We start from the raw sequence: 22208 nt of genomic DNA, 5'->3' as shown, positions 1-22208 counted from the left end.
CTAGCCCAAGGCGACTGGCGCCTTCAGCGACAGGATCCCACGCCGGCCGAGGACCGGGACCCGGCACAGGGGGCACGCCCGACCATAGGTCCTGAGCCAGGCATCCGAGCAGCTCCGATGGAAGGAGTGCTGGCAGGGGAGCTCGCGCAGCCAAATGCACCGGCGCTCGGGCGGGTCGTCGGCCGCCGGCGGGTGACCATGCTCGAGGGCCGATGTGTCGCTTGGCCGCAGGTCCGCCGGGGGGGGGTGTGCGGACGCCGGGCGCCGGTGGCGGGGGGCATTTGACCCATGGTGCTCCGGTGGCCGGTAGTCGCCAGCGGTTTGCGGGACCCCCATGTGGGCGAAAACCAAGTGCCCAACTGCCGGGCCCAGAGGATCCACGATGTAGAATTGCCCAAGTTCCGGGGCTGGGGTGGGCTGGCCATCGAGGGGTGTCCTGCTTGGCGAGCGTGATGCCGGGGGCAGGGAGCCTGGGAGGGCGGGGCCCAAGAGAGCGCTCGGTCAGTCCCCATCCGGTGGGGCACAGGAGTCGGAGTGGATGCCCGGCCTCTGCACAGCGGCCGACCGCGCTCCAGGCACTTGCAGGCCGTCTACCAGGAGAAGTCAGGCGTACCTCCATGCACGGCAGGGCCGGCGCGCGGGACATCAGTCATGTTGCCCGACGCCACGAGCGGCCCCAAGGCCCACCCCTCATCCGAGGGGCTGGACGGTTCGGAGAAAGGTCCCTGGCAGATGGCGCAGTGCTCTCTGGGCGTCATCCGCCATCGTCACCAGGGGGGCAAGAGAGCGCTGATTAGGGACGATGTTCGTTCACATTGACAAGGGCCATCGTTGGGGAGGAGGGGTCGTACTTGGCGGAGGTGTCATCTGGCGGCGGTCACCGGCGCCGACCGTTCGAATTCGCCGCAGGGAGGGGCCACGGCACCCGGGACGCCGCTGCAGTTAGATGTCCTGCCTACTCCCCAAGGTGTGCACACGAGTGGGCATGGGCGAGTGGGCGCAGAATGCGGTCACCGGCGGAAGAAGGAGCAATGAGGAAGAGCCGCCCCCGCACACGTACCCCAGGCCCCAAGGCCCGGAGGCAGGCCACTCCCCGGGAGAGGCTCCCCATCCTCCTCGCGGGGAAAGTGCGGCTTCAAGGGGATGGATGCGATCTGCCTCATGGACAGGCCAAAGTGCGAGCGGTAGCTCGACCGCGCTGGGCCATTGCCCCCGAGCAGGCCGCGGGTCAGCCAGCACACCGCCCGACTGAAGAGCGGCAGGCCCCGGTGCCGGGGGCGAGCTTGAGGCCCGGGGCCCCGGGGGGGCCCCTCCGGGCCGAGCGGTCCCCCGGTCTGCCGATGGGCACGGGCCTCATAGTAGAGCGTGTCATCGGCGCGGAGGGCCTTCAGCATGACCACCAGGAAGAGGACAAGCATCAGGGGGATCATGATGCGCATGGTAGCCGCTGCCCCCTCGAGCGTGGTACTCAGCTCCAGGGGGGCCTTTGCCAGGGTGCTGCTTGGCGATCGCGTTGGTGGCGGTCTCCCGGGGTTGGATATCCGAGTGGCCACCTGGGTGGGCGAGGAGGGGCGCAGGGATTCGCGCGCGGCACACAATGTGGCTGTCAGTTTCGCCCCTTGCCTCAGTCCCGAGCCGCGATGTTCCCGCGCCGGTGGCGGCGCCACGCACCGAGAGAAAACTTCCGGACAAAGCTCGGAAGCGGACCTCCGAGTCCAAGGCTGCCAGTTCGTCGGCGCTATTTACCCCGAGCGAGGACATGCACACACACACATACATACAATACATACATGCATACACACGCACGTACGCACACATACCTGACGGTCAGTACACCGGGACCGGTGGCATGAGGGCATGGCAAGAAAGATCCCCTCGGGCAGCCAGGCACGCTGCCGGCCGCCGGCCCGCCCGCCTGGTATGGTCACCCTCGAGCCCCCTCGTGCGAGGGCAGCCCCTCACAAGCACGCTCTCCGGCCGGTCTAGGACGCACTTCATTTCGATAAACGGCATTGTTGGACTAATCCCCGGGCAGGAAATCTCCCTCGGTGAGCCGGGGTGCGGGGCCGAGCCCGTGGGAAAGGGCCCCGTAGTGGCGGCGCCCTCGGCACGCCAGCTTCCCGGACCGCCGGCCCGCTGAGCAATGAAGACGGCCTTCAAGTCCCACCCGGCCCCCCAGTCGGAGAGGCCGGGCTCCGGAGACATGGGCGCCCCTCCGCCCACCAAGGCCAAGGAGGCCCGCATGGTGGCCAGCGATCGGCACACGTCGGCCGTCTCGCTCTCCGGAATCAAGGCAATCCAGGGCGAAGGAGCGACACACGGCCGGCTGGGGGCGGGGGGGGTGGCGCGCCCGGTGGGCCCGGCAGCGAGTCAGTGTCTTGGGGGGGCGGGGCGGAGCGGAGGCATTGGCAACGGGGCGGGGCGGGGCACCGCGAGGCGGGGAGCGCAGCAGCCGCCCCACTGGGCCGGCCACGGATTGACGCACGCTTCGGCCATGCAGTCGTCGATGTCCCCCGGACCGGGGAGAGCATTGCCAGCCTCCTCCGCCAAGCCGGCGGGGTGGGCGCGGACCTCGGCTTTGGCGCCCGCCGGGCCGGTGAGCATGCGCCGAATGAGTGCCGGGCTGACCAGCCGGCCGCGCACCACCAGCCGGTCCAGCTGGCACACCAGCCGCGCGGTTCGGGCGGCCTCGGGCTTGCGGTTGCCGGCGCCCGACCGGCGCCCGGACAGCAGCGCCGGCAACAGCCACCGCCGGGGCCCGGGCTTCGCCTCGCCGTCCGGGCCCCGCTCATCGACACTCTCGGCGTCCGGTCCGCTGAGGGCCTCCTTCAAGCCACAGTGGCCAGGTCGACCGCCTTCGAACACCACCACCGCGGTCGGATGCAGGGTTCGACGCCAGGATGGCATGCTGCCGCTTGTGAGCCAGCCAATGCGCGCCCGCAGGGTCGGGCGCCGCGGCCGGAGTTTCATCCTCCACGCGGCCGATCAGGGCAAGCAGCGCCCTGGCACAGGGGAGCCTGCTTCCGAACAGCCCAAGCCGGGACCGGGGCCATGAGTAACACCATTGGTCAATGTCGGGCTTGGGCATTTGGGCGATCGCCCATGTGTATCGTGGCGAGTCTGCTCGCGCGAGGGCGTACTTCGGTGGGGCCTATGTGTGCTTGCGTGTGTGTGTGTGTGTGTGTGTGCGAGAGGATGTTGGCTGAGTATATCTGTGCGTCAGGGGGGTCGTGGATTTGTTGGGCTGTCTCGGATGATCTCGTGAGCCTGGTTTACGCTGGAAAAGTGAAAAAGACTGCCCACTCAGAGTCGGGCGCCTCGAAGGACGGCTCTATGGCAATGGCCGGTCGCTGTGCGGGCAGGAGAGGAGAGGCGAAAGTGCGGTGGGACAGGCAACTAGGCAAGTGGGAGGCAACATACCCTCGAACGAGAGCCCCTCCCCTACTGGGTGCGCCCTCTCATAGCAAGGACAGGGGCACCCTATGCCTGAGTGCGTCTTCTCCGGAAGCTATATGGCGTGTCAGGGGTGAGAGGGACTGTGGAGAGCACAAAAAGGGCGAGGCCCACACACACACACACACACACACACACACACATGTACGTGTACATGGACATGGACCAACGCCCACCCAGGGGTCCTCCTCTCCCGGGGCCTGGACCTGCTCTCTCCCCTTTCCACGCCCGGTGGAGACTTGGAGCCTACCGGGCACATCCACCCTCATCAGCGAGTCAAGGCTGGGATTGGCATGGCGCGGAAGGGACACAACTGTCCTGCCTGCCTATGGATGACCCCGAGACGTACCCCCCCCCCCCCCCCCCCCCCCGGGGGGGGGGAAACGAGGGCAGAGCGGGGCCCGAGGGACAGAGACCGGTGGGAATGGCCCCGGGCCCACCTCGACCACCACACCACGGCCGGGGCTCGGGCCGCACCGGAGCCATGGGAAACAAATGCAAATCGACCTGGCGGTTCGACCAGTGCCCTGGTGAAGGCACCCAGCCTGAGGATGATGGTCTTAGATTTCAGCATGCCCTCGCTAGATTTGGCGGCATCTGCCAGTCCACCGAGTAGGAATGCGGAATGCTGCGTCGGAGCATTGGGAGTTGATTTGGAGCGTTACGTCATAGAACGTCATTCTAGGTGTGTTCGGTTTAATTCCGGCATCGGGACTACTCCACGATCGTGCTTGTGGGGTAATTCGCGCTTGTGGGCTGCGAACTCTGCCGAAGGGGGATCCGTGCAGGAAACCCAGCTGGGCATCCCCCTCCCGGGGCCGGATGGTCACCGAGTGTGAGCGCTCCGGCCACCTGGACCGTCTTCTCCCGAGGCGGGGAGGTTGGGAATGCGTGTGCTCGTGTATGGCGGACCAATCGCCGCGCCCCGTGACATTTAAGGTTCCCGATGTGCGGGGCGCGCCCGGAGCGAGTGCGTGTGTGGGTGTATGTGGCCCCATGGGGGTGAGAGAGGGAGAGAGAGGGAGAGAGAGAGAGAAGAAGCGACGAGTGAGTTGGGTATCCGTCTAACACCGCCATCGGAGCCCATCACAGGTCAAGTTCGAGCGCCGCCAAGCCCTCAGTGTGTGCTGGTCAGTAGATGACGTACTGGACCTCCCGGGGGCTGGGACCACGCATGCGGCCCGAACGTCGGCCAATGTCGACAGTAGCCGGCCCCGGCGTGTGGGCTCCTTGGGTGTGCTTGCATTCCCCGGCCCCGGATAGTTGCCAATGGAGCGGGTGCGCCTGTGTCCGCGCTCTGGGAGCCCTTGGCATGCGCTTCCGTTCCTCCTTCTTGGTCCGTCTCTCGCTCGCTCGCTCGCTCGCTCGCCCCCTCCCGGGGGGGTGATGAGGGGATACCAGCGCAGGGGGGCATGGTCCTCACGGAATGCATGCGGCTTCTCGAGCCCTAAACGACCTGGCAGCATCGGTTTGCCTGGCTGTCCGAGAAGGGGTTGCCGATTGTCCGCCCGCCCCCCTTCATCCAGGGGGCCGGGGGCCAGAGGGTAGCGGGTGGCGAGGAGGGCACGAGCCGACGAGAGGGCGCGGCGCAGCGCAGCCGAGCACAGGGCATTGGGGGCGGGGGATATTGGCCGTTTGGGTGGGGCGGATTGGCGGTACGGCGTCTGTCGTTGCCACTGCTTGGTTGTGCGTGCTCCCTGGCCCCATGTTGGCCGAAACAACGGCCGCCAAGGTGCCGCCTCTTTCACTGTGAGCAAGGCCGGAACGCCAGGGCGACCCTGTGCCCCAGATGACACAACTGCATCATTCGGCGGCCATGTCGACATTCGTGACCGCCGATGCGTGTGCTGTACATGGGAGCCCGAGTCCCCTCGCGCCTTCTCGCCCTCCCCCTCCTTCGCCCCCCTCTCTCGGTCTCCGGCCGCAACCCCGGCCCTTTGGGGGCCATGGCGGCCGGCGAAGCGCGAACGGTGAAGGATGTGGGCGGACATGCTTGTGGCGGCCGTCGCGCGCGATTCAGGGGGTGGTTGCGCTTCGCAAAAGCCCTACTCCCACCGTAGATCCCATTCCAGGTGAATTAGATGTGAATCTGAAGATCAGCCCCGTGCAAGGGAGGCCCCCGCTCCACGCCCGCCCCCTGCCCTGGGAGCTTGTAGAATCGGTCAGTCGAGATCAAGATCAGCGGCCACTCGGCAATTGGTACTCGGCTCGGGGCCCACTCGGCCAAGCCTCTGCAGGGTGATCTGGCCCCCCTTGCCCCTCCCGCCGCGGCAACATGCTAACGCCCCGCCCCGCCCCCCCCCCCTCCCCCTAGCATCGCGGCTACCCCCTTTCAGATGTCTGGCGGTAAAGGCCCCCTCGTGGAGATGAACATCGCTCCAGGTGACAATCCTATCGCCATGCCTCCTGCTATCCGATCTCGGCCTTCCTGCGTCCCGTCGAGGGGGGACTAGGGGGGGAATTGCTCGGCACGGGCGAGGGGGCCGAGCGAGAAAGAGAGTAGAGGCGGGCGAGAGTGTGGATGAGGGTAGGGGACATCGGACAACCGGCCCTCGGGGCCGAAGGGGAAAATCCGCCAGAGCCTTTGTCTTTGGTGCGGCCGAGGAGAGGAGGTCCCCGGGTGAGCATGGCCCGACAGGGATGGCTTGGGCCTGGAAAGATGGCCCGGGCCCGGGCAGACGGCTTGATTGGGGCAGAAAGGGAGAGAGAGAGAGAGAGAGAGAGAGAAAGAGAAAGAGAGAGAAAGATGTGTGTGTATGGGGGGGGGGAGGGGAAAAAAGCAGCCCGCCCCGGCCCCGGCCGGCTAGCATGCGGCAAGCATGAATGCGCCGCCCTGCTTCCCTTTTTCGCCTGCCACATTACACCCGAGCGATCGAACGATCGCCAGCCATCCTTTCGCGCGCGCGTTTTCCCCTCTCCCCTCGCCTCCCCCCCCCTCCCACACACACACACACACACACACACACACACACACACACACACATACTCGCCCCTCCGACGAGCTGCCCAGGCCTTCCCCCTGCAAGTACCACCTCTCCCAGTTCGCAGTATGAACCCTCCCAGTCACCCCTCGCCCGCGAGCCACAGGCTCCGGTCCCGGTCGCGCATCGGCGCGAATGCCACCACCGTCACCCTGATGTCGCACGCCCCCGGGCTGGGCCCCGGCAGCCCGGCCACTCCGCCGGTGGCGTCCAGCCCCTCGCCGGCGGAGGCCCGCAGCCCGCGCCCCGAGCAGAATGGTCTGCTTTCCTCGCTGGTCAACCGCCTGGGCTTCCTGGTGCAGGGCCTCCAGGTGCCGACCGACGGGGCCGACGAGGTGCTGACGCCGTCCATGTCGATGGATCTGCATCTGGAGCCGGCCCTCTATGTCGGGGCCGATGGCCCGGCCGAGGCGATGGGCCCGAGCACCGCGGATTACGACCCGCAAGTGATCCTGATCACCGGCGGGGCTGGCTTCATGTGCGCAAGGGGTCTTTCTTGCTTCCTTCCTTCCTTTCCCCCTCGCCCGAGCCCCCGTTTGCCTTTCCCAGCCCGGGCGGCCCCCTCCCCCGGCATCCCCGGCATCCCCGGCATCCCCGGCATCCCCGACATCCCTGGCATCCCGGAACCCTCCCATGCTAACGCCTGGCTCCGCCTCGCTGATGACACCCAGTGGCTCGAACATGGTTGGCTACCTCGCCCGCAAGTATGAAGGAACCGGCCGCCGCGTGATTTGCCTCGACCGGATGGATTACTGCGCATGCCCGTACTCCCTGCGTGAGCTGCAGGGGCTTCAGTGTTTGAAGATCATCCAAGTGCGTATCCCTGAGTCCTGCCATTTGCGCCCGGCCGCCGTGCGCGACCCCCCCCCCCCCCCCCCCCCCCCCCCCCCCCCCCCCCCCCCCCCCCCCCCCCCCCCCGAGCTGCATTGCCGCCCGCCATCAGGGCCCCGGGGGCATTAACACCAACACTTCTCTCTCTCTCTCTCAGGCCTGCATCACGGACTTGCCACTCATGCGCAAGATCATCGAGGAGGAGCGCGTGGACACGGTCATCCACTTTGCGGCTCAATCACACGTCGGTGCGAGACCCTCATGCCCTCCCCCCCCCTCGCCCTTTCACCTTGCTACCCCCTGGCCGCGCATCGCCAATGCCCACACACCGGGGACAAAAGCGTCCATTGGCTGACCACCGGGAGGAACTCCCGACCGCGCTGCGCTCGCAAACACACGAGCAGATAACTCCTTCGAGAGTTCGCTCTCGTTCACCCGGGACAATGTCATCGGCACTCACGCGCTGCTGGAGGCCAGCCGCCTGGCTCCGGCCGGACAGATGCGGCGGTTTATCCATGTGAGCACGGACGAGGTGTATGGCCCGGCACCGCTCGGGGTGCGTTGCTACCGGCGGCCACAGCCCCCGCCCCTCCCCTCCCGCTCTTTTCGCATCCCTTCCTCTGTGTTTTCCAGTCACACTCAAACCGACGGCATGTCTGCCCTGCTCTTTTGCCGGCAATGTGCTGCCTGTGGCGAGCACAGCAAGCCTTCAAGGAGACCGACCCAATGGCACCCACCAACCCCTATGCCGCAACCAAGGGTACGCGAATGGCCCACTCGTGGCTCTCAGTAGACAGAGGCCGCGTGCGAGAACAAGAGCGGGGCATATAGAGGCGGGTGCAGAAATAAGCCGGGCCAGGAGGGAGAGAGAGAGAGAGAGAGAGCGAGCAAGAGAAACAGACACAGAAGGACACACAGGCCGGGGCAGTGGGAGTGCCATACCAATGGCCGGGCGTGGACACGGCATTCCCGGATGATGCCCTGCTCTGGCCGGGCCCCGAGAAACCCAGACTCACCGCCTTTCCCCAAAGCCGCCGCCGAATTCTTAGTCTCCTCCTACAACACCACCTTCAACCTGCCGGTCATCATCACCCGCAGCAACAATGTATACGGGCCGCACCAATTCCCGGAAAAGGTCATCCCGAAGTTCATCTGCCAGCTTCTCCGGGGCCAGCCATGGTACGCATGCCGGCGCCCACGGGCAGGGGAGCGGGCGAGGGAGAGTTGCTTCGGTGCGCGGGGAATCCCGCGGTAGCGCCAGAAACTGTGTCTCACACCATGGCCGATCCTTGCGCCCTGCCTGCTTTCGGCCTGTGAATGCCCCGTGTGCTGGGCTTTCCTTCTATATCACCCCTTTCATCTCTGCGCCTTGGCCGCGCAGCTGGATCCACGGGAATGGGACCCACTCGCGCCGGTACCTGTATGTCACCGACGCGGTCCGGGCCTTCGAGGCGGTCATGCAGCGTGGTGCCTTGGGAGACACGTACAACATTGCCGCCGGCCCGGGCTGCGAGCGGACCACCCTCGAGGTCGGCCGTGCGTGCATCCACTTCGTCGACCAAAGCCTCGGTCAAGGGACGCCGGCGGCTCTGGCCGATCACCACGCCAACGACGTGACCATGGGCGGGAGGTTGGTTTTCGTGCGCGATCGCGCATGCAACGACCAGCGCTACCATGTTGACTCGCGCAAGGTCCAGGCCCTGGGCTGGGAGCCGGAAGTCAGCTTCGAAGAGGGGCTCCAGCGTACTGGTACGGCTTTCTTTCACACCGCCTCGGTGCATCGGCCGAGAGGGGGGAGGACACATCAGGGCCGATCCCCCAGGGAGCTTCAGAAACGAGGGGGAGGGCGATCGCAGATGGTCGTTGCTTTGGACCATATCTGACCGGGCCGCCATCAACGCGCGCGTGCGCCCCGGCCCCCGTGCCTCTGTGTGTGTGTGTGTGTGTGTGGAAATCACCCAGTCGACTGGCTGGTACGGAGCCAGCCCCATTCGGACATCTGGTCCGGGGGCGAAGCGGCCCTGGAGCGGGCCCTGCAGCCGCATCCCAGCGGCGTCCTGGCCGAGTCGGCCACGCCTCCTCCTGCCCCTTCAGACACCGCGCAGGACCCGAAGTCGCTGAAGAAGCAGCCGGCTGTGCCCGCCACCACGAGGTGCCATCTGGTGGATGACCATGTCTCGCACATTAAGGCCCACCTTGCCACGGCGGTGGCCACGGCAGGACCTGCCGCAGCCGTGGAGGAGACGCCCCAGGCAAGTGGCGGCGGGCGTGGTGGCGCCCCTTGCCCCTGAGAGGGGCGTGCAAGACGGCCTCCCCCCCTCCCCCTCCCCCCGATGCCGGGTCTGCCAGAGAGGCGGCACGGGTAGGCGGAGAGAGGGGGAGCGAGAGCGCGCGCGCGCGCGCGCGAGGGGGAGGAGCCAGAGAAAGATAGTGAACCAAGGGCCGAGGAACTGAGGCCAGGAAGGCGCGGGAGAACAGCGTCGCGCCCCTTCCCCTTGGAGGGGTGTGGACGTTCCCGTCTCTCTGTCTGTCTCTTCCGTGTATGTATGTGTGTGTTTGTGTGTGTGCCTTTGTGCTCCACGCTATGGCCCCGTTGTGACGCGGCGGAGGCGCTAGCCGGGCGGAGGCATGCTCCGCCCCCGCTCGCGAGGGGGAACGCCCTGCGGCGGGGCCTTGCTCGCGAGAGGCCCCAAAGCAGGCGGTCTTTATTTTTCCGGTGTGATGGCGGGCCATCACGCGCCGACCAGGCAGCGCGCCGCGCATAGAGGCGACAGGAGAGTACAGAAGCACAAACACGTGTGTCTACACACATACCCCCACCTACGCATGCGCCCATCTCCGCGGCTTCGGAGAACCGGGCCAAGAAACAACAATAAAATGAACCCACTCCCACACAATGTGCACGTCTGGACGTGCGCGTCGGGGTGCGTGCACCCTGGCCCATGTATCGGGGGGGGGGGGGGCTGGAGAGGGCGAAGGAGGCAGGCAGAAAGCGAGCAGGACACAGGGCTGGGGGAGCAGGGCCGGGGGGAAGAGCACACAACATAACAGGCAGGAGGGGGGCGCCAGGCAGCCTGGCCTCCGGCCCGCGCCAGCCGTCGGTGCGCGATCGAGCGTGCTCCCCTGCCTTGAACGACTCACCTCAGGCAGGGCAGGACGCCGGGGCTGGCGGGCGGGGCCCGTGATGCGGCTCGCCCTTACCCATTTCGGCCTGTGAGACGAGTGGCGGCGGAATGCAAAGAGGCACTCAGGAAAAGAAGGCGCAGGAGCTTGAGGGCGGCAGGAGGGCCCCGGCAGCCGGAGCAAATGTACCTCCTTGGAAGGGGGGGCGAGCACACCCGGAGAGTGGTGCATGAGTGACCGAAGGTCTGGGCGGGGCGGGGCCCCAAAGCCCAACGCAAGGGCATATGATCCGCACGGGGGGGCCCCTGAACGCTAATGGCGCGGTGAGCCGGGGAGGGCCAGGGGAGGGCCGGGGAGGGCCGGGGAGGGGGGGTCTCGAAGCCGATCGATCGACGGCCGGGCGAGGGCTTCCAGGCAGGTGAGCCTGGCGCGGGGGCAGGCGCACAGGGCTTTTTCCCAGCGCGTCCCTTGCTCCTTTCGGCACGGGGCCCAAACAGGTGAAGCGCTGGGGGGGGGGGATGCCCCCGAGTTGGCGGCGGAGCTGCCAAAGACGCCCGTCCATTGGCACTTTGGGTGCCCAGAGGGGCAGGACACCGACATGCCCCTTTGGGGGGGCGTTCCAGGCCCCCTTTCCACAGGCGTGCTCGCAAGTATGGCGCAAGAGCCTCCCTCTTGGCCACGACGGCTCGTCCGCCGGCCCGGCCGCTGCCCGGCCGCTGCCTGGCCATCCTCCCTCCCTCCCCGTGGGGGCTCGCTGGCGGCCAACGTCGCCGGGAATCCCCTGGCACTCACCCCGGTTCCTGGGTTTGGTTGGGCAGACCGTCCGGCGGGGGGGGGGGGGGGGAATGTCTGCACCAGACCTGGGCAACATGTCCCCCTTCTCAGGGCCGGCTGCCCAGACGCCGGACCCATTTCCGGGACAACCGCCCCGCGAAGAAGTCCCCGCCGTCCCGGTCCCTCGCCTGGGAGAAAGTAGGGCAGCCGACGCAACAGATTGGGTATATGATCGGACCGCCAAAATAATACCCCAATTCTTGCGCTTGGGCTCCCTCTCTCACAAGCCGGCCTTCCATCGACCTCCCTGCGGATAGCTTCGCCATCCAGTGATCGGCAGTGCACGAAGGCAGCAAAGCAACGGGCGGACAAATGGCTGGGGAGGGGGGCGTGTGTCCCCGCTCCTTCTCCAGTTTCCCCCCGATCGGTACACATCCGGATTCCGGCGGCCGAGTCTGGGTATGTGTGGTGTTGTCGCGCGTCGTGCGCGGCCGATTGTGTCAGCCCCCCCTGTCGGGGTCTCTGGTCTCCGTCACATGCCCGGATTGCTTGCCCCCCCCGCCCCCCCCCCCCCCCCCAGGTCCCTTCTACGATCTGGCCTAATACGCGGCCACTCTGCGTTACCTATTTAAGAAGCCGCCTGTCGATCGGGTAAGCATGCCTGAACACCACCAACCCCACACGCTTCCCTCCAACACCCCTCGGAACCCCTCCTCTCCCCTCCACTGCACGCACACACGCACACACACTTCCCCAGAGCACACGTCAACACGTCGCCACCCGCTCCGCGGCCGCCGCCACCATGATGCAGAATTACATTTATCTCCTCAACCCGTCGATTCCCGAGCCGCTGTCCATCAAGATCAGCACTCCGATCGAATTCAACACCTTCCTCTCCATGGTCCGTCATGCATCGCGCCTGCCATGATCCGGTGTGCTTGCCGCATCCCCTCCCCGCCCCCATGTCCACTGACCCGGAGCCTCCTCGGCCCATTCCCTTTCCCCCTGATGCACAGGCCCTCGCCGCCATCAAGACCCAGAACCTCCCCTACCGCCCGAGCTACATCCGCTTCTCCTACCACCATCCGGTGACCGGGGAGCTGATCCGCATCACGGACACCGATGGTCTCCAGGCGGCCATTCAGGCATGCATCCAGTCTGGCGACCTGCTGCTGCTGGACACGGAGTTCGCCTCGCTGGCGCCCCCGCAGCCACCTGTCCAGGTTCCGGAACTCCTGGACTTCGACGAGGTCGCCTCCGCCGCGGCCGCCACTGACGAGGCTGATGAGGCCGAGGCAGTCGCCGCCATCGCGGCGGTCGAGGCTGCCGAAGCCGCCGAGGCCGCCGAGGCGGTGGAAGATGCCCCCGAGCCCGCTGGTCAGACTCCTCGTGCGGACACGGGTGCCACCCCCCGCCACCCAGTCCTGCCCCTGGACTTTGACATGGTGACCAGCGCCCTGGGCTTGAATGAGGACGCCGCGCGCCTGGTGCGCGGGCTTCTCACCTCGTTGGACCTCCTCCCCCAGCAGCCGGTCCGGACGGGGGCTTCCCCTGCCACCGAGGCCCCTCCTGCCACCGAGGCCCCTCCTGCCACCGAGGCCCCTCCCGCCACCGAGGCCCCTCCTGCCACCGAGGCTCCTCCTGTCTCGCAGGACACCTCCCCCGAGCATGTTGAGGAAGACCTCCAAGCAGCCGAGTTCCTCGACAAGCCGGCCGATCCCTCTGAGGATCTCGCCTCCTCGCCCTGCCTTGTGGAGTCCTACTCGGACGATAGCTCGGACTCGGAGTCCGACCTGGAACTCGACGGGGGGGGCGACAGCGAGGCCGACGTCGCCAGCGAGTCGTCGGCCCCTCTCCCTGCCGACTGCAATGTCTTCGATGAGCATTACCAGCCGAACGACTTCCAGGCGCTGATGAGCAATGTCTATGGTCAGGTTAAGTGCCTGCAGCGCGGCCTCTTCCACGCCATCTCGGAGTACGCGCGCGCTGCTGCCGACAATGCGGGCACCGGGGCGCCGGTCGCCGCTGGCGGCCCCCATAACCGCCGGAAGTATGGCCGCTATCCCATCCGCATGTTCCCCCACATGCGGGTCGCCGATGAGGAGGGCCACCCGATTGGCGGTTGGGGACGCCCCCGCGGCGGCCGCTGCGGTGTGTCGACCGAGCGTGCTGGCAGCCGCCATTGCCCCTTTGGTCCCCACTCCCATCCTCACCAGCAGGAGCAGCAGAATGGCGGCGCAGAGTCCCCGAAGCGCGGGGAGTTCGGCCATCATCACCCTGGTCGCCGGGCTATGCCCCGCCGTCAGATGATGCTCAGTGTGCTGTCGGAACTTGATGACCTAAGCCAGCGCCTGGCCGCCCTGGAGGCCTCGGTGCAGCGCATCTCCGACAAGGTCTTCCCCGGGGACGACACCGTCGCTGCTGCCGCTCCTGCTGCCGCTCCTGCTGCCGCTCCTGCTGTCATTCCTGCTGCCACTGCTGGTCCCAATCTTGTCGCGCCGCCGGCCGGTGCGGCTCCCCCGGCTCAAGAGGAGTGCCCGGCTGTTTTGACTCCGGCCCCGGGGGTCTCCAAGCTGCATCGGATCTTTTCCGTTAGCCCGCTGCCCCGCAAGGGTTCCTTTTCCCAGTCGGGCGTGTCGCCCTTCTCGCCGGTGACCATTGGCACCCCTATGCCTGTGAGCCCGGCCCCCTCCCAGCTCCCGAGTGTTGTCCAGCCCTCCACCCTCAGCACCGCCGGCACTGCCGCCGATACCACTGCCTCCACGGGCCCCACCGCCACCACCACCATCACCATGGATCCCGACTCGGGCGTCACGATTCACAGCCAGCTGTCTCGGCTCCACGGCTTCTCCTCCGGCCGCCAGGTGAATGACATCAGCTCCTTCCACTTCAAGGTTCACCTGGCTCTTTTCGACCTGCCCCGGGAGGGCCCCCTCCTCGCGCCCCGGACTCCCCCCAAGTTCAAGGTAGTCGCTCGTGGGCCGCATGCCTCCAACGTCACGACCAACCGCGACGTGTATGCCTCCACCAGTGAGGTTACCTTCCACATTCTGGTGGACGGCCGCCTCCGGGACTTCAACATCCCCCTGGATGTCATCTGCACGGTCACCAACAACGTGCTGGCCACCTTCAATGTGACCGATGAGACCTACCCTGAGCTGAACCAGTCCCAGCGCTGCTACCTGCCTCCGAGCGAGCTCAAGCGCCTGAATGACAACTTCCCCAAGCGGTCGCTCAATCGCGCCATCGCCGCCTACCACCATTCTCTCGTGCCCCGCCTTGCGAATGGTGGTCGTCCGGTTTTCGGCCGTGCTTCCCGTGGTGATGTTCACTTCTAAGACGGTCTCTCCTCTCTGTGGATGAACGCCGCGCACCACTGCGTGAGTGCGCCCGCGGATGTTGATTGCAAAAAGTAAAAAGCCATAAATACATTCCCCCCCCTCCCCCCCTCTCCCCCCACCGCCTGCTGAAGAAAATGAACAAACCCAATGATCTCTCCTCTCTCACCGGGCTTTTTCCCCCTTCCCGTTGGAGGAAATGGCCCTTCAAGTTGTGGATGGCTGTGCATGGTATGCTGCGGCTCGGTCGGTCCTGGGAGCCCTCCCACCGCGTACTTTGGGGCCCAGGCTGCAGGCATGCTCCTCTTCCTTTTTGTTGATCCCCCCCCCCCGTCCCACCTCCCTCCCTGCCTGATGTGGTCGCGATGGCTCGCACATGTGGGGATGCGGCGAATACCACGATGCTCGCCGGGGCCGCCAGGTGAAGAGTGGCCGAGCAGCTGAAGGTCGCAAACAATCGCCGATGGCCGCCTGGGGGCACTCAGGCCCACTTGTGCATGATGGATCACAAGGATGGCCAAAAAAAAAGAGGGATGTATGTGTGTACATATCGGTGCGCGTGTGCGCGTGTGTCCGCGTGTGGACATGTGGAGATGTGGAAACCGCTGAGAGGGGGAGAGGGGCAGGGCGAGGGGGGGAGGGGAGGGGGGGGGGCGGAACAATGCGTCGGGCGCTACTCAGGCAGGGTCCGCCGGAAGAGCGGCTTCAACTGGGACTCGAAGTACGGATGCTCCTGGCCGGTCAGGCGCACGGGGCCGGAAGTGGCCCGGCGATCGCCGGACCCCCCTGCAGCTCGGGCTGCCTCATTGCTGAGGGTACTACCGAACTTGACCCGATCGAAGTAGGCACGATACACATCGCCATCATACCGGCCGAAGGGCGACGCCAGGATGAAGTCCGGCAGGGCGAAGGAGTCCACCAACGGCACGGCATCAGCTCGGATCTCCGGCATCAGCGCCCGGTAGCAGTCTCGTGCGTCACGCAGCTGCTCCGGGGAGAGGAAGCTCTTCTCGAGAGCAATGGCACACAGGGCCCCAGCCGACTCGATCAGATGATGCAGGCCGAAAAGTGCACACAGCTACATTGAGCAATGGGTCAGCGCGCGAGGAAGGGGGGAAAAAAAAACCAGAAACCAAACAAGTAGCGTCCGAGGGGCCCAAAAAAAAAGGGGGAAGGACGTGCGACGTGGTGGCAGCGGACCTTTTCCAGAGGAGGGCGCAGAGAAGCCGGGGCAGCGGTCACCGCCTCGGCAAATTGACGCAACATGTACCCCAGGCAGTGGGCACGCGCAGCACGCAGGAGCTCCGGAGCTAAAGAGGCGGCACAGTGGGAAAGGAGTCAGTGGGCAGATGAAGTGTCCAGTTAGAAGGGCCAAGGGCATCACACATACCGGCTTCCCGGTAGGCCTCATCCGGGCTCATGTTCCCGCCCGCGGGAGAGAGGTATTGCTCAATCTTCACGCCGGCCGTGTCCACCAGATGCGCACAGACTGAGGAATAGAGCTGAACCAGGACTGCATGCGATGAAAGGGAGGGAAGCGGAGAGAGGGCGAGAAAGCCAGAAAGACAGAAAGACCGAAAGACCGAAAGGCAGAAAGGGAAAAGGAGAAAGAGAAACGTTAGTGGGGCATTGAGAGGCGAAGGCCTGGCGGAGGGGATGCCCCAAAATGACGCACGGTCAAGACGCTGGAAGTCCGCCGCGCGGCGCGCCGGAGACCGGTACGCCAGGGCCTGCTCCAGCGTGGCCAAATACGCCAAGTTGGAGGAGAGCCCCGCGCGTCCGGTGCGGTCGCGCCAACAGGCCACCAGGTACCGGCCACACTGCAGGGCCATCACCGTGTTGTCGCCATCCCAGGTGCACTGGACAACAAAGTCCGCCTGAAGCGAGGCCAGCCCGGCGTACGAGGAGTACCCATGACCACCAAGCGACTGGCGACACTCCTCGATCACCCGCTGCGCCAGCCAGGTGCTGTGGGCCTTCAGCCCGGAGGCCGTGCCATGGAGGGCCTTCAAATCGGCCAACGCGCGGACAGCCAACGGCGACTCGGGGACCTCGATGGCCGGGCCATTGACCCCGCCGCCCCGGCGACGACCGCCACCGCCAGAGCCAATGTCATTGGAGGAATCCCCAGCCGCCGCGGTCAGCTCGCCATCGCCATACTCCCCGGCGGTGGGATCGCCAACGGCCCCGCCGACCCCGGCCCCGCCACCGACCCCGGCTCCGGCGGCCGCAGTGCCACTGTCCGTGGCGCCGGTGGTCGTGGCGACGGTGGTGACGGTGGTCGTGCCATCCTCATCGTCGGACAGGTCCTCGTCAAGGCCCTCATCGGAGGCCAGGCTCACGGCCTCCAGCAGCTCGGAGCATGCCTGCTGCTGGAGCTGGGTCCGCTCCGCGGCAAAGTGAATGGCAAAGGCATCCGCCAGCAGGGGCATCAGCCGAGCCTGGTGACTGGGGTAATCCAGCAGCCGGGTCTCCGGGGCCTCGGGATGCGGGCTGAATTGCCGCCGCACAGCGGCATAGCGCACGGCAATGGTGATGGCTCGCTTGCAGGCATTCGAGGCATCAACCGCAATCTGCACTCGAGCCGTGATCAGCGCTCCGTAGGCCAGCTGCCGCGAGCCGCGAGCCCGCTCTCGCACCACACCAGCCCGGTTGATGGACACATGGCGCGCCAGCATGGCCCGCCGCGGGATACGCACCCGGTTGAATTGAATCCAACCATTGTCGATGCCATGCCGACCCATCTTGGCCCCGCAATCGCCGATGGTGACCCCGAAGCACAGGGCAAAGTCCTGGGGATGGCGCAGCTGCACCACGAAAGGCCGCACACCATAGTCAGTCCCATTGGACAGGAGCCGCGCAAAGACAACCGCATGGGTGGCCGATTCGGCCGCCCCGCCGATCCACCACTTGGTGGCCAGCAGCGAAGGGGTATGCAGCTCGAACTCGTCGGACTCCGGCATGAAGGTGGCCGTAGTTTGCAGGCCAGCCACATTGGACCCGTGCCCGAGCTCCGTCATGGCGAAGCACCCGAAGAAGTCCTTCAGCAGGAGCATCCCCTGTGAGGCCAGGTCCACGATCTGTTCGGTGGTCCCCTGCCCGCGGATGGTCCCCCAAAAGAGCGCGTACTGGCATGAGGGGTGTCAGGAAGCTGATATTGACCAGGGAGAGAGACAGACAGAGAGAGAGAGAGAGAGAGAAAGGGAGAAAGAGCGGTGGCCACTGGGATGGGGGAGCGGTGGCAAACGCACGTGCACCCCGACGCGGGTCATGAAGGAGGGATCGACCATGGCCAAAACATCAAAGCGCATGCGCGTCACGGACTCGTGCTCTTCGAGGATGGTTTCGGTGAAGTTTCGGGCCTGCGAACCGCAACAGGCAAGGGAGGAGTAAGAGATGTTGCCCAGGGTGAAAGACAGGCAGGGGACTTGGAAGCCATGCGCACCCGGCGGAGGGTCGCCTCGCGAACAGACCCCATTGGCAGGTCGTGCTTCAGGTCGAGCATCATGAAGGAGGGGTCACGCTCAATATCTGACATCAGCCGCTCGCGGTGCTGCAGAGCCGTGGGACGAGGGGGGAGTTAGCCCAGGAAGGCATGGCAAGGCAGCAGGTCACGGCATGTACCTCGGCGCGCTCGCGACCACCGAACAGGTAGTGCGTCAGCTCCCAGACGGGAAATGATGCGAAGGAGCGCTCGACACTCAGTGGCAGGCCATGACTGTCGGCCGGGCCGCGGTCCCACAGTAGGAAACGAGGTCAGTACCTGAAGCAGGAGGCCAGGGAGGGCAAGAGAAAGGGATGAGGGGGGGGGGGGAGAGCAGGGGGGAGGACACAAGGACCAAGAGATCATACTTTTCCTGGGACTGGGTCAGCCACTCGGGCCCCTCGGCCAGACGTGCTGCCTCCGCTGAGACTACCGTATCCACTGTTTCCTGGATGACGTGGGCCCGGAGCTGCTTGGGCTCCGGGCGTTTGACCGGGGTGAGAGTCATCGCTATGGCAAGGGGAGAGAGGGAGAGAGAGAGAGAGAGAGAGGCGGGAGGGGGGAAGGAAAGGTATGCGTTGCACACGGGGGAGAGGAGGAAGCCTGGAAGGTGTAGACGACAGAGGAGAAGGGGGGGGGGGGGGGGGCAGGCTAGCTTGATTCTCAGGGCGAAATTAGCGCACCGGGACAGCTGTCCCTTCTCCCTTTTTGGCCTCCGCTCTGGCACACGGTCCTCACCAGATGAAAGGGAGCTCCTAGCGGCAAAGACATCAAAGCGAGGCCCCCAACGGCGTCCGCCGGCGCCCAGAACAACAACAACTTTGATCGATCGGATCCTCCGACGACGATGCGTCCCAGGCCGCCGGTCACAGGGGGCGGGAGGGGGGACACCCCCCCACCCGGGCTCAGCTGTGCGGTCGGCGGATGACACGTCCTCCGAGGTCAGTGAGTAAGAACGTGCTTTGGGGCGAACCAGCCTGGCAGATGAGTGTGTGTTTTTTTTTTTTTCCCGTCTACGCAGAGTGCCAGGCTGAGAGCAAAGGGGGCCAGGCATCCGAGGTCCGTGCCCGCCGCCTGCCCCCCCCCCCCCCTCCCCGGTCCGCCCTCCCCAGGCCGGCTGATCGGCCCGGGGTGTGGACTGAACACAACAAAAAAATCTGTCACCCGTCTGTAGGCCGAGGTGCCAACTGATACGCGATCGCCTGCTCTCAGGGCCTCGGGCCACTTTCACACCTTCCAACCGCCGGGGTGAGGACAGGGCCTCTCGGGCACAAGAGAGGGGGGGGAAGGGGCGCGGGGAAGACTTTTGGTATGCGACCACCCACACTCCATGACGGTCCGTGAGGAGGGGGAGGGAGGCAGCAACCGGAAGGAGAAGGATGGGGGCGAGCGGGAGAAGGGGGAAAGAATGAATAGGGCCAGTAGAAGGCTAGAATACTTTTGAATGTGTATATTTGAAGCATCCCAGACGAAAGGCCAAAGTCCAGGGGGGTGGAGGTGGATAGAGGAGCAGAGGCCTGGCGAGCGGAAGAGGAGGTGCAGGTGGGAAGACATTAAGAGCCGCTGATCTGCGGGCAGGGCGGGGGGGGGGGGAGGGGGGAGGTATGGCGACAGGGTGACATCAGTACATGCGCAAGGCCAGGAGAAAAGCGCAGAGGGAGAACGGGCAAAGGGAAAGAGGTGGCAGGGGCGTGAAGCTCGAAGCTTCCAGTGATCAAGCGGTGAAGACGCACACGAAGCAGATCATTGTGCTCGGTGAGCTTCTCCAGCTTGGCGTTGAACTCCTGAGCACGAGACAAACGAGGACGGAGTTAGATGCCTGAGCGAAGCAGCACATTGGAGTGTGATACAAAAAGGAAGAGGAACGGGACGCACGGCTACACGCTCGCGATGAGACTTGCTGGCCATCTGCTCGATCTTTTGCGAACGCTGAAGTTCCCCGCCAGGGGAGAGGAGAAGGAGGACGGGGTTAGGGAAAAACCGCACAACAGTACAACCATCGGACCGGGAGAGAGGAGTCCGCAGGGCGGGGGGGGGGGGGGGCATCTGGTGGCACAGGAACATACACGCTCGCGCATGGTGGCCTCATACTCGAGCTCGGCCGGGGTCTTCTCCGGCTCGATAAGAGCGGGCGGGCTGGATGAGGAGGGGTGTCAGCGAAACGAAAAGCCAGGCACAGGCCGGCGGTAGGAAGTGGAGAGAAGGGCCGATGTCGTACGGGGAGGAGCTCTTTGTCTTGGCGGAGGCATCGACTGCAGCACCTGCGGCCGCGGCATCGACCTTCTTGGACTTCTTGGACTTCTTCTTGCCGGCGCCCTTCAGACGCAGAGCGCCGGGAATTGCGTGGTCGCGCGGGTTAGCCGCGGTGCCGGATCCAGACTTGGCCATGGCTAGATGGGGGGGGGAGAGCGGAGGAGCGGAGGAGCGGAGGATGGGGGAGGCGGGCGAGGGAGAGAGGCAGGGGCGGGGGGGGGAGGAGGAGGAGGAAACCTTGATGCTGATTGGCCCATACGGCAGGCAAGCAGGCAGGAGGCTGAAAAGGATTGTCCCTGGGGCGCGCCACACACGCACGCGCACCTTGCGCCCGGCCCAGGCAAAACATGCAAGCCGCCCCTCCCGGCTTCCCCAGTTGGGAGATCGCTCTGCTTTGCACCCTCACGCCAGTCCACTGAGGTCCCTTCCGGTGCAGATACGGGTGGGAAGATCGGGCAGGGGGCACGGGGAACTTCCATCCGCCCCGAATGTGGGAGGGCCTTCCGCCCCGCTGTCCCGGCCGTCCCCCGCGGCGCTGGCTGCAGACCAGGCGACAACCCTACTGAGAGACGGTGGTCGCGTGATTGCGCCCATGCGAACGTGATACAATAGGTGGCATGTGACGGTTTGTAAAGAAATTCAACATGCTTTGTCAGGCTACGCCAGGAGAAACCACCCACGAAGGTGATAGGCCCCCAGGCGCGAAGGGAGGCCTCTGGTCATCCACCCCTAATGATTATCCAGCCCCCGCCCCCGCCCCCGCCCCCGCCCGTCCCCGCCCCCGCACATTCACACGCGAGCGGAGGCTCCGGAAGAAAAACCGCACCCCGGCCAGTTGCCCGAGAGGACGAGGACCGCCTCCGCAATCCCCGTAACAGGGCGAGGACAGGAGAGGGGGCCCGCAAGCAGGCCTGTGTCCGCCTCTGTGCCAACCCCCCCCCCCCCCGGGGGGGGGGGCCAAGAGGCCTGACAAGTGCACCCGCACCAGTGACAGGGACATCCCCCGAAAGCGTGTCCCGCAGGTGCCTGTAGCAGGGTTCACACGGGTTAAGCCTAAGTCAAGTGAGTGAGGCTTGACGAAGGGTACCAGTGTGATCTGCCACCTGGTTAGTAACCTCTTGGCATGAAGGAGGGGACATACCAACCAGCGGTTCACGGTCGTCTGTTACCAGATGAGTCAGTAACTCGGCTTGAGACGAGTTAGTGGCAAGCGAAAATAGAAAGGAACTCGGATGTTAAAAAGGGTTCGAGAGGAAGCCTTAGAACAGGTGTTCGTCGGCCTAACTGGTGCTTCGGCTATACTTCCGTATACTCTTCGACACACAGCTGCTAAGGCTTTCGCTCTCAGGAGGCTCTCAACGAGAGTCCCCCTTTTTGACCTTTGGGCTCGGTCAGGGGTTGGAACTGAGAACCCCGCGGCTGGGCCCGCCCACCCGCGTATCTCCGTCCTCGGTCGAGCGTTTATGCCGCTCGGCCTCGGCGGCCACCTGGCTGTTGTTCTACCCCGCATTCCTCTCCGAGGAATGCTGTTCTGGGATGCTATCATTCCCACGATGTAACACGTGTGGCAATTCACTCACGTGTTGCTTCATCTATCGTTTACATGGGGATTCCACTACAGTGCCTTTGGCAAGGACCAAAATGGAGCGCCAGGGTATGCCCCCCCCCCCGCCCCCTCCCTTGCATGCCGCGTGAACGCGCGCGCCTTGAGACCTACCCCTTCCTCGATGTTCTCTCGAATGTGATCTCCGAACACCGTACCACCTGGCGGCAGGCGCGCGGTCTCCGGTCGCGTTGAACATCGGTGCACAATATCCCGCCTTCTCCCTCATGTCGGCCTCAATCCAACACGGAGGTGGCGGTGAAGGGGGGGGGGGGGGGGGCGGGGGAGCCTGGTGCGCTGTGAGCCCCGGTGTGGTTCCACGAACACGCCGGAGGCTACCAAGGACAGTCCCACCAATCGGACCCCCC

At 65.6% G+C, this 22208-nt stretch overlaps 6 protein-coding genes across 6 annotated transcripts; 3 read left to right on the top strand and 3 right to left on the bottom strand.

The window, feature by feature from the left end:
* Positions 1-2970, bottom strand: H696_02267 (hypothetical protein; the record flags this gene model as incomplete). The annotated part of the gene is made up of 7 exons (XM_009496169.1): positions 1-407; positions 614-702; positions 852-867; positions 1061-1553; positions 1672-1738; positions 1994-2326; positions 2486-2970. The coding sequence occupies 7 exons, from the start codon at positions 2968-2970 to the stop codon at positions 1-3; spliced, it is 1890 nt and encodes a 629-aa protein (XP_009494444.1).
* Positions 2971-6502: 3532 nt separating this feature from the next.
* H696_02266 (dTDP-glucose 4,6-dehydratase) lies at positions 6503-8096 on the top strand (the record flags this gene model as incomplete). The annotated part of the gene is made up of 6 exons (XM_009496168.1): positions 6503-6912; positions 7106-7247; positions 7423-7513; positions 7670-7821; positions 7968-8025; positions 8065-8096. The coding sequence occupies 6 exons, from the start codon at positions 6503-6505 to the stop codon at positions 8094-8096; spliced, it is 885 nt and encodes a 294-aa protein (XP_009494443.1).
* Positions 8097-8368: 272 nt separating this feature from the next.
* On the top strand, positions 8369-9148 carry H696_02265 (hypothetical protein; the record flags this gene model as incomplete). Its single annotated transcript, XM_009496167.1, has 1 exon — positions 8369-9148. The coding sequence occupies one exon, from the start codon at positions 8369-8371 to the stop codon at positions 9146-9148; it is 780 nt and encodes a 259-aa protein (XP_009494442.1).
* Positions 9149-11815: 2667 nt separating this feature from the next.
* H696_02264 (hypothetical protein) lies at positions 11816-14840 on the top strand. Its single transcript, XM_009496166.1, has 2 exons — positions 11816-12063; positions 12179-14840. Exons 1-2 carry the CDS (start codon positions 11965-11967, stop codon positions 14498-14500), a joined length of 2421 nt encoding a protein of 806 aa, XP_009494441.1. The 5' UTR covers positions 11816-11964; the 3' UTR covers positions 14501-14840.
* Positions 14841-15173: 333 nt separating this feature from the next.
* Positions 15174-18492, bottom strand: H696_02263 (hypothetical protein; the record flags this gene model as incomplete). The annotated part of the gene is made up of 9 exons (XM_009496165.1): positions 15174-15578; positions 15701-15810; positions 15891-16013; positions 16176-16551; positions 16843-17628; positions 17752-17862; positions 17946-18053; positions 18125-18218; positions 18353-18492. 9 exons carry the CDS (start codon positions 18490-18492, stop codon positions 15174-15176), a joined length of 2253 nt encoding a protein of 750 aa, XP_009494440.1.
* A 909-nt stretch (positions 18493-19401) lies between these two features.
* H696_02262 (hypothetical protein) lies at positions 19402-20466 on the bottom strand. Its single transcript, XM_009496164.1, has 5 exons — positions 20203-20466; positions 20051-20120; positions 19860-19913; positions 19718-19768; positions 19402-19552 (listed from the first exon to the last, which is right to left on the bottom strand). Exons 1-5 carry the CDS (start codon positions 20370-20372, stop codon positions 19538-19540), a joined length of 360 nt encoding a protein of 119 aa, XP_009494439.1. The 5' UTR covers positions 20373-20466; the 3' UTR covers positions 19402-19537.
* Between the last annotated feature and the right edge of the window lie 1742 nt (positions 20467-22208).

The sequence above is a fragment of the Fonticula alba genome (assembly GCF_000388065.1).
Source record: "Fonticula alba strain ATCC 38817 unplaced genomic scaffold supercont2.3, whole genome shotgun sequence".
Classification (NCBI taxonomy): domain Eukaryota; order Rotosphaerida; family Fonticulaceae; genus Fonticula; species Fonticula alba.
The sequence above is the reverse complement of the archived record's forward strand: the minus strand, read 5'-3'. Positions and strand labels throughout refer to the sequence as shown.

Coding starts and splice junctions, on each gene's coding strand:
- H696_02264 (XM_009496166.1), top strand. CDS start 11,965: ATGATGCAGAATTACATTTATCTCCTCAACCCGTCGATTCCCGAGCCG. Junction 12,064..12,178: donor TCAACACCTTCCTCTCCATG/GTCCGTCATGCA, acceptor CCTGATGCACAG/GCCCTCGCCGCCATCAAGAC.
- H696_02262 (XM_009496164.1), bottom strand. CDS start 20,372: ATGGCCAAGTCTGGATCCGGCACCGCGGCTAACCCGCGCGACCACGCA. Junction 20,121..20,202: donor AAGACAAAGAGCTCCTCCCC/GTACGACATCGG, acceptor CTCCTCATCCAG/CCCGCCCGCTCTTATCGAGC. Junction 19,914..20,050: donor AGGCCACCATGCGCGAGCGT/GTATGTTCCTGT, acceptor GGGGAACTTCAG/CGTTCGCAAAAGATCGAGCA.